The sequence below is a fragment of the Syzygium oleosum genome, unplaced genomic scaffold (genome assembly GCF_021117445.2).
Source record: "Syzygium oleosum isolate NSW1041296 unplaced genomic scaffold, Sole_v2.1 Sole_v2.48, whole genome shotgun sequence".
NCBI classification, from domain to species: domain Eukaryota; kingdom Viridiplantae; phylum Streptophyta; class Magnoliopsida; order Myrtales; family Myrtaceae; genus Syzygium; species Syzygium oleosum.
Window position 1 is genome coordinate 24686 of NW_026607532.1, and position 10915 is coordinate 35600.

The 10915-nt window shown below is 39.3% G+C and overlaps 1 protein-coding gene across 2 annotated transcripts; it reads right to left on the reverse strand.

Annotated features, from left to right (window-relative positions):
- Positions 1-729: 729 nt before the first annotated feature.
- On the reverse strand, positions 730-9166 carry LOC115692041 (PH, RCC1 and FYVE domains-containing protein 1). Of its 2 annotated transcripts, none has more exons than XM_030618790.2 (9): positions 9006-9166; positions 8345-8431; positions 7155-7244; positions 6965-7051; positions 6576-6770; positions 3749-5836; positions 2692-2838; positions 1423-1778; positions 730-1014 (listed from the first exon to the last, which is right to left on the reverse strand). In XM_030618790.2, the coding sequence occupies exons 1-9, from the start codon at positions 9057-9059 to the stop codon at positions 906-908; spliced, it is 3213 nt and encodes a 1070-aa protein (XP_030474650.2). In that variant the 5' UTR covers positions 9060-9166; the 3' UTR covers positions 730-905. The 2 variants fall into 2 exon arrangements, with proteins under 2 accessions (XP_030474650.2, XP_030474649.2); XM_030618789.2 differs by having other exon boundaries at positions 2692-2841.
- Between the last annotated feature and the right edge of the window lie 1749 nt (positions 9167-10915).

Here is a 10915-nt window from a genome sequence, read left to right on the forward strand (position 1 = left end):
CAAGAGTATAGACTCGTGTTTTCAACTAATTATTAGCATGCATGCAATGGGATACCTTTATTTCGAAAAATTTAGTTGAGTTTCTGAGGAGATTTGGACCATGTTACATACAGTTTCAGATGTAAATTCGAAACATATATGATAACACAGTGCTCAATCTGAGCTCACTGATGTGGAGTGTTTTCTTCTTTTTTTTCCTCTCTTTTTCTAAACCTCCTTCCTATTTTTGGTTGGCTGAGTTGCTGAAAAGCAGAGATTAGAGAAGGCAATGATGGGTTTAGTACAAAAGCTTACATGTCAGATTGTGCAGACCAACTTAATTAATCAATGTCACATGCAGATCATACTCATGTTAATGGAACGCCCTTATTCACACTTCTTGCTCCCTAATGCTCCCTCTTTTGCTTGGGCATCGCTACATCACTTTTGTCTGAGAAAAGCATGAACAACACATGATGATGTCACTGACCAAAATCATGAGTCTTTACTCTTTAACAGTGATCTGATCCAAGAAGGCCATTGGGCTTAACCATTTTATCTTTGTCACATGCTGATTCTCACTAAAAAGTGAGTAGTTGATTTGGCATATACCAGCTTGCTGTGCTCATTGGCAAACTTGCCTGATTACTCGTTTCTTTTCTCTCTTTGTTGTTTGAACTTTTGGCTGATGGCATTATGTCAAGACTAGTTGAAACATTACAAGGAAAACTTACTGAGACTACCACACAATGACATGAAAAGCGACACCTCATATATATGAACAAGGTGGAAAATCATATTTACAGCAAAATTTTTCCACATGAACTGGCTTACTTGACATAGTGCCAATGTTCACAAATAGGGTCGGACCAGTGAACTGACGGAGGATATATACGGTTAAATGCTGACTAAGACGAGCGATTCGTTTATTTGCGGCTTGATTTCGTGTATCCTTCAAGGTCATATTTCTCGTACACTGCAACTTGGTGTTCCTCCCACCATCGCTCTGCCTCCTTCTCCGAGAAGTGCTTCCGGCTACAAAAACAGTATGCAACATTTGCTCATGATGCATTTGAACAGATGAAAGTAAATATGAGTGTACATTTCAATAATCCAAAACGAATAACACTTTGTTATGGTATGAATTAATTGGATATGTTCATCTCATAAACTCAGTAGATCTGGTTGTAAATTACTGAACTCATGTCTCCTTGTTAACTTGGCCTGGTCTAATGTATATTCCCTAGAGCGAATTTGGACCACTCAAATAGAGATTGCAATTGATTAGGCTCGATTTGATCAAGTATTGATGGATTGTGATGATGTTCAAGAACAAATTTGTACTCTACACATCCATGCTCAAACACATGCACAACGGAAAAAAAGTAATAGATGGGATAGATTGGAAAATAAGTCTAGCATTGCAGGCAGATAGTATGGTACCTAAACCTCACTCGTTTCAGCCCCTTTTGTCCGTTTGGCAAGATTGTGAAGGTAAGATATATACCAAGCTCATATTGCTCTATCCATTCAAGCCCCATATCCTTAGCAACCTTTGGTCGCATTTCTTTTCTTGCAGGATGAGAATGGGCCAATTTCGAGTCGTCCCGCCACTCATCTTTTTCATACAGGGGTTTCGATGCATCGGTTAATGCAATAGGAGAGCCGCATGAATCATTAGTCTGCTGGCCTTTCATAACGTTAAGTTCTCCCAGGAATGGTGCATTTTGAGGCATTTGCTCATCAACACCGTCTTTTATCACACTCCCAACAGAGGCTCTGGTTGACAACTTATGGAGCTGCGAGGAAAGGAGCCACAAAAACTGCTGCTTAGTAGTGGAATACAAAGGCAAGTAGGAAATACACAGTTGAAAAAAAAATCTACTTGTACAAGCAAACAATCAAAAGACAGGTTAAAAGACAGGTTAAGATAATAGTCAACCGGGATGCTTGAACTTAGGTTGTAGACCCTAATAAATAATCAACAAGGTAAGCTCCAAAACATACAACAAAGCATAATGTATCCTTTCAAAACCACAACATAAATGTACTCTTAATCCAGGGCAGATTGTCAGAGCGGATTTTAACTGGATTAAGATGCTATTCCGGGCCCAAGCATAAGGTATAAGAACAGGTATTTTCCAGGACTGAGAATGCATTATTCTAGGAAAAAATTATGAAGTCGACAAGGCTGGCTACCGACATGTATGTTCTCCTCATTGTATGAGCTTACCAAGAACCACCTAAATCTCGGTGATTGCCAAATCAGTATTCCATCCATGGAGCTAGTTTGAACAAGAGCCGACATGGTATGTCCAAAACTATAAGGCAATACACTAATACAGAGATTTTATTACTCACTTATGTGGTCTTCATGATGACGATCATTTTGATGCAGCAAAGCAGAAGTTACAGGTTAAAAAATAGATGGACAAAGAGGTCACTGTAGATGCCACGTCACACCACTGGAGAAGATCGAAAGCTAATGCATGATGGATACTAAAACTGTCAAAATTTTCAGCATTCTTGAATGGATTGGACACATTGAAGGAAAAGTCCCAAAATATTTGATTTGGCTCTAAAAGTCCCTACAATGCAATTTACTGACATAGACGGGAAGCAGAAAGAATTCATCTGGTTGAGTTGAGTGACAAAAGAAAGCATTTGGAAGCATGCATGCATTCATTCATAATGAAAGTAGATAGTAATCACCTGCACTGCCAAGGCTTTGATAACTTCGTTTGCTACTTTACATTTAGCAGCTTCTTCCCTCGCCAGAGATCGTGTTTCCTCAAGTTCTCTTTGACATTCTTTAATCTTCTGGTTTCTGATCAAACATTGTACTTCAAGAGTCCTTGCCTGCTAAAAAGAACACTAGTATAATACTCTTCCTGGTAACTATTTGGGTAGGTTTGGTTCCATTACATAACAGAGGGAAGAATACTGCAATTGCAGACATTTTAACTGTAATTGAAGTTGCAAAGAGAGACTGCCTGGGGATAGAAGTTGACTTTCAGACAAATACATATGGGAAACACGCTTAAGACAAATGTGCAATAGAAAAATGTACCTTCGTGAGGACAAACAGAAATAATTGAAACGATTTGGTTTATTTCAATATGGGTCTTGTCAACAAGTATCTCTAAGGCACTTATAGAGACCCCACTAAAATAGAAAAAGCGCATATTAATGCACCAAGATAATTGACCAAAACCATATCTCAAGACAGTAACATCCTTTAAATAGAAATGTGTATAACAAATCCCCTTGGGGCACCCTTTAACATTTCCCTTTCGTTATTATAAGCATCAAGCTATATATGTATATATGTATTCTTTTCTTTGTTTTTTTTATTTTCCAAAAGCAATCATTCACAATGTTAATGCACGGAAACTGAAATCAGTTTACAGTATGCTATCCTTCAGCCGCATCTTATCTTTGCGAGCAGAGAAGACCACTGGCCAATGTGTAATCTTTCAGTGTTAACTCAATAAGAGGAGCGAATGAAAAATTTACCACACGCATCTACCTTAATAGCATATTACTAACCCATGGAGCAAAGATAGATGCCCAGTGACCAGCACCAAAACCTTAGAATTGAACACCTTTCCAAGGCATATTATATGGACATTATTCATGAAATCATTGATATCCTAGTGAAACCAAGTATTCTTGTGCATGTGGATGTGTATTTCCAGGACATTAAACGGCCAGAGCAATGCCAGGAAGCCACCTGTAAATTTCAGAAGTGGGTATGAGAAACAAGTACCTGATTTTTCAATCTGTGCATTTCTCCAGTGAGCATAGCGGATTCAGGCATGAATTCCTGAGTATTCATGGCAGTGTTAATAGAAAGCTTTGATTCCGGAGGTCTAGTTAGCGAATGAATTGGGGAAATGGTGAGAGCTTGAATTTTGGGAAGAGGAGCAAGCTCCGTAGAACATTCAAAACAAGTAGGGCGAGAAACTTGTCCCCATTGTGGCATTCTAGTCAACATGGATGGAATAAAATCTAAATCCTTCTGTCCATCTATTTTATCAGGCAAACTCTGCATTTCACTGCACTGTGATACTTTAGCACACGGTCGCCTACCTTGCAAAGTTAGGCCCAGTCTAGGAGTAAGTTTTGCAGGGGCTTCTTTTTCATCTGAGAACCTAGTATGTGGGATCAACAGCTGTTTTTTACTATCTTTCTCCAAATTAGTACAAGTAGCTATTTGCAGTTTGACGAAGCACGGATCACAAACTCGTGAAGGCTTGTTTCTGTTCGGTGCCAGAGATGCATTCTTGACTTTATTGCTACTGCAAGTATGACAGATCAATGAACCACAGTTATAGCAGTTGTGCTTCCTCCTTGTGAGCCCAAAAGGGACTCCACATCTACTACAAGCTGTTTGGTCACCAATTGAGACAAATTTATGTATGCAAATAGCAGCTGTCGTATTTGAACCACAAGATATATTTTCGACTGTTCTGTCGCGCAAGGCCTCGATTAAGGTTGGTGAGCCCCTATCTTCTGTATCACCTAATCCTAGCTGACCATGTGCACCCTTTCCCCAAACATAAATGCTTCCTCGAGATGTCAACACGGCCGTATGATATGACCCTGTTGCAATCTGCGTGACAAATTCATCCTTAAGCTTTCCTTCGACGACAATGATCGATTTGTCCGTGGCTCGTGGATTCCCCAATTGCCCATGAATTCCACTACCTACTGTGTGCACCTTACCCAACTTGGTAAGTGCAACAGTAAATGTTCGTCCACAAGAGACTTGGACGAAATCATGATCCATGAGTTTTGCAACGCAAGTCGGAAGAAGCCTTTTCTCTTGATCACCATGCCCAAGCCTCCCTCCATCCCCATCACCCCAAGTAAATAACTTCCCACTCACACCGCTTGATGACAAACGATCCGACACAATTTCCACAATGGCAGCAGTGTGCCAATGTCCACATGCAACAGATTTCACTTGAGAGCCTCTGAGAGATTCGACTTCTTTTGGCCGAGAGATACTCCGAAGATCTCCATGGCCAAGAACACCAAATGTCCCATCCCCAAATGTATACAACTGTCTTGAAGTGGTTACAACAGCAGTGTGCCATATTCCACAAGAAACAGATGATACTTTAATACCATCAGGAGGACCTGAAAGTTTACATGGCAACCATTGGTTTCTACTTCTCTCCTCAACAGCTAAGTTGGAACCAATGTTATAGTCGCCCCAAGCATAAAAGTCGCCGGATAGAGTGACAGCACATGTTTGATGTTCACCAGAAATAACAGATTTTACATGGACTGTGGATAAGGACTCGACTAGTTTTGGACAGCTCTCGTCCATATTAACCTTATGTCCCAGCTTTCCCTTGTTTGCCTCACCCCAGCAAAATACCTCCCCCTGTTTAGTAACTAAGGCAGCATGTTTTCCTCCTAAAGATATTTGCTCCACATCCAACATCATCGCAGATTCTAACAATCTGGGGAACAAGGAATTTCTTAGCATTTCAGTGTTGTTGACAGATTTATCAACCACTCCTCCGAGTGCCCCTCCAGCTCCTTCACCCCAGATGAAGATATCCTTCAGGTTTTCATTGGGTTCAACATGAGTAGAGCAGTAATCAGGTGAGGCAAACTGTCTAGGCAAGTCCTTTTGAATATCTCTGCCACCATAAGATGATTCTGACTTACTTAGATTCTTTGATTCAGCAGACAAGAACTCAGGATTGCTGTAATATGTGATATCATGGACCTGCGACGTGCTTGACTCTGATGAATAAAAGCTATCAGAAGAATTGGAGGAGCCTTCGGAGAAATACCTTTTTGAAAGTGATAACGCAGGACTCCCGCATAAGCTGCGCACCTTCAAGATAGCATATAGAAAGAATAAGATCTACCTTCAATGCTTGCAACAAATGAGAATAATGAACTCTAAATACATATGTTGAATCCAAAATAAAGTTTTTCAAAGGAAAGAAAGCCCTCGAGTTCACTATTCGGTAGTTGCAATTGCTGAATAGCCTCTCGATTACAACATCATGGTGAGAGAGGCCATCCAAGGTGGAAAATTTCTTCAGCCGCTGACTTGTATGATGAGTTCGCCTATCTAATTTATTCATGATTTACATCAACAAGATAGTAGCAGTGAAATAATACATAGACCATTACTTAAAATCTGGCAGCTGCGCTAAAATTCGGAGTTATTTTCACTTCAAAGGACATTCAGATGGCTTTTCAACAAATAAACAGATATAGGCCTAGTTATTGGCATTCCAAGTATATTTGCCTGTGCCTTTCTTTCTCCTATTCATTGAAATCACAAGCAAAAACTTTTTACTAGTTATGGCAGAGTACTAACAGAACGAGGTTAATACCCAAGCAGAGCAAAAGGTAATCATCTGCTATGTGGCTATGCCACACATATATAGAAACAAAACCTCACAGTGTAAGCAGAAACTATTTTTTTAACAGAGGAAGGAACCTGGTGTGAACATGTTTCAGCAACACCAACGACATGGTAAAATTGGCTTAATATATGAGAATGTACATATATTACTTAGAACAGTATTTACACAATAATCTCAAGGAATAACTTTTTTAACCTGGCAAAATCCTGCTGTATCTTCAAGAAGTCCTAGGTTGTACTTTCTCCGCATAAAACCTGCCGGACTGTTGGCACAAGTTTGAACACCACTCGGGCTCCTGAAACTCGCAAATGGTCTTGAATGGTGGCATTTAGATATAATGGTTTTCAAGCCCAGATACCAAGAGTCAGCCTGTACGTGATCCTTGCATATCTACACAAAAGAGAAAGGAGCGAAGAATAATTGAAGCCCTTCTCTTCCTTGAGTAATTCTATTGCAAAACCAGAATTGCAAGATGAATAATAGAAATCCTTGAGTCTAGTAAAAAAGTGAAAAAATAAGTACAGTACAGAAAGTTTGAGAAGATTCCACATTCAAGGACATATTGAGTACACATTAAACTTTACCAGATCAATTGAGCGTTTACCATCAGCATAGATGAGAGAAAATGACTGTGCCTCCCTATCTGGTTGAAGTTGCTTCTGAAAATTTACCTTGTAAAGAAAATTCTTTTTAGTAAAACAGAAGGAGCGCTGAAAGATATTTACTTGAATCAAGAAACCAATTTGCAGTCGGATGCATGCTAATAGCACATACAGTCCTCTGTCCACGGATAACTTCAGTAACTGAGCTTAGTCTCAATTGTTTTTCCTCTTGGCCTGAGTACCAAATCAAAAACTTCTCATCCTGAAACAAAACACGCATGGTTAGTTTTCCTTAACAAGTCACAAGAGGGGAAATTTTTATCCACTTAACTGAAGAATAAGCAGAAGAGTCCTTCTCAAGAAAGCCAACCTACCTAGCAATGTATTACTTCTATGGAGAACAAATATGTACCACTAAATAGAAGTAAAAGAGAGAGTTGGCCTCGGAGGCAACATTCTAACATAAAAACGATTGTCAAGCACAACAATAAGCATCAAAGCACGGGAACAAAAGATCAGGTGCCCTTTTTTCAAAACAAGATGACTTGAAGTTGCGGAATGAATGGACTTTCTTTGATAATGATGTTACAGGGGTGTACAAAACAAATGGAAGAGTACTTCCTTGTGAACATCCATTGGCAACTTCTACAGAGGAGTAAAATGTACCTGATTTAAGACAAATAAGAATACATTGGTCCTAGCAAAGAAGTGGATTATGTATAGTGGAATCCAATGCACGACAACTAGAGATGGAAGGCTTCCAATGAGCCGATGACCATCGACCACCCTAGCAACTCTCACATGCTTCCGTTCCAAGATCTAGAATAAAGCCGACGACACTCAAATAAAATGAATGAGTATCAAAAAAGTTCCTGTTGAATATAAAAATGCCACAATGCTCAAACATCACTTCGGATCTTCCTTTAAGTATGGCATCAGTACAGAAATAGGAGAAAAGAACATGAATAGAGATGCAATTTCCAGGGATTATCCACTGCAACCACGCTTGAACAGTTCTTTAGTCTGGGGTTCTTTCTTCTTTTTCAAGTTTTGTCAATTACAAATTATGCATGTCCCTGTTAAATGATTGCACTGCCCTAGAGATATCTAGCCATGGAATTGCTTAACACCATCATATAGCCCGTCATATGAGTCATGCAGTTCTGCCTAGAAACATAAAGAATGAAGATTACCAAGGTTTGGTCTTCACATGATGGATATCTCTCCTTGGAAAATGACTTAACGTATTAGAACAACTCTATCAACTAGGTTGGACAGTATATTAAAGCAAATATCAATCCCCACATTATTCCATAGTCGGAAGATCCATCTTTCTAGTTGCTCTTCTAGTACTTGACCTACCACAGAAATCCTGAAAGGGCAGACTCTGGCCCTTCTCATTCCCTCGCACTTCAAAAGATACGCGCCCTTCTTTACGGCCATAATTGCCTGCAGTGATTCAATATGAGTCCCATCATTGCAATTTTTTGCGGCGTCCAAAACTAACTTTAAACTTCTACTTTACCGCGTGAAAAGGAAGGTGCTTGCTGTGTCCTGAACTATGCACTTGCAAAGAAGTTCCGAAGAAAAGACAGAAGTCATGCGTAAAGAGAGAAAGATGTCTAATTTCCTTGTAATTACAAATGCCATCGAAGCTGATACTAAAAACAAGTTAAGGAAAAAAAAAACATAACAGAGGCAAAAAAGAAAAACTAGAAGTTCATTGCTTATGAAAGAACAGACAAAGCAACTATAGCGTAAAACCCAGGAAAGCACTCCAAATTCTTAATAATGGAAAGAGAAACTCAGCAACTAGCAGCCCATCACGCAAAACGAAACAGAGAAAACTATATCTTCACAGACTCAAAACACCGAAACAACTGGAAAATCCGGCAATGTGGGAACAGAAACCACCAAAACGAAATGATTTGGAAATGGCGGCATGCAGCCGCACACCAACAACGTATCCATCAGCAAGAAAGTTGGCAAAACTTAGAACAGACAGGATCCAGAGCTACGAGACCTGTTCGACTGTTCTGTCGGTTGAAACTCTTTCCAAGAACTCTTCACCCTTCATGCTTTGAGAGAGAGAGAGAGAGAGAGATGTTTTTGTTGGTGTAATCTCTTGTTCCAGTGCACTGCAATGGTTGTCTTGAGTCTCAGTCAGCTGCAGCTGTGTGTTGAGTGGAGTGGACTCTCAGTGGAGCTGGCGGAAGAGAAGACAGGGGTTTTTATATATATTTAGTAGTAACTGGACAATAACACAATCGAACATACACGTGCACACCATCCCCACACCTTTTGTTTTCATCTTCTTGTTAAATCGACTTTCACATCCCCTTCAGTTTCATTATCTTTCTTATCTTTCTCATTTTCTTGTATCATATCATAATTAATCCGGCACTCATAATTAGTAAGTAACTATAATGTGTATAGCTTCCTTTTGTATGTTTCTTGGACATGGACTGAAGAATATGCTATTATGAATATAATTAGTATATCACAAAATTAATTGAATAGGGATTCAAGCTCGGAAAAAGTCACAAAAAACTTCAAATTATGCCCGCACTGACACATTTATCCTGAACTTTTTTTTTACATTAAAAATCCCAAACTTGTACCTATGTGACACATTTAACCTCCGTCAAGGTTCTGTTGAATGTTTATTTAGCTAAAATAACTCCTTTTTTATTTCACTTAAGCCACGCCGGCGCCATATCGACCCTATTTACTTTCTAGCGTCCAAGTAGGTAGATTTTTAATGGTTCACATTGACGGAACTTTGATGGAGGATAAATATGTCATATAGGTACAAGTTTGAGATTTCTGGTGTCACGAAAATAATTTAGAATAAATGTGTCACGGTGGGCATATAAATTGACATTCGTACAATAGATTTAGGACTTTTGTGATAATCCTCCCTACAAAAACTAGTAGTTTTGATTTAAATGTCGAATGGCAAAGCATCTCGATCGCTCTCTTATTGTCTGAAGTTCGGATCGTGTCGATAGACACCGATGTTCATCAACATTTCTTTGGGCTCATCCTCTAGTCAATTTTCACCAACACAACCATGACATTTCGAGGGCTTATGTTTCCTCAACTGACCTACTACTCACACTAGTAAGATTGATATTGACTCTGCAATGGTGTCCTAAAGGGTTTGATCATCTGGATCGAGATCGCGACATGAGACAGGGAAAAATTCCGGGAAAGACTCGACTTGCGACTATCAAATCATGAAAAAAATCAAAATCTTACCCTAGGCATCGCATGCAATCATGTAACTTGAAAGCCGTGTTGTTTCTATAATTCGGAGAGTAATTTCACATGCAAATGTTGGTGAAAACTCATTCTCCAACGATGGTGAAGTACAAAAGAGGGAAATAAAAGAAATCAACTCGCCACTTTAGAAAGCTCCAACGTGAATCACAACCAAGACAAATGGATATAATGATAGTGCGACAGACAATAGGTCAAAAGTTCTAGTTGAGACAGTAAGAAATTAGGGTTTTCGCGGCAAATTTCATTCACCAAAAACATACAGCTTACATCCATCACCTAACTAACCCTGATAAAAAATGTTTTCTTTTGCTCCTGGGACCTCTTAGCATATTGTCCGTGCGACTATAGAGGGGCTTATAAAGTCAATGGAATTTCGTTTAGAGTGCCTTGATCATAATTAAGCATGTCTGGTTCCTTTCGGGCAATTCAATAGCATGCACGACAATTTCACCTAATTTTTAAATACATACCAACCAAAACATAGGCTCGAGACATTGAACATGTGGACATACACCTATCTTTTGGGGAACGAGCTTTAGACAAACCTTGGGAGAATGCGAAAATTATCTTATCATAGATACAATGAGAGAGAAATTGCGGGCTACTAATGTAGGCTTTAAATTGAAATCTCTTGCAAGGTATATATAT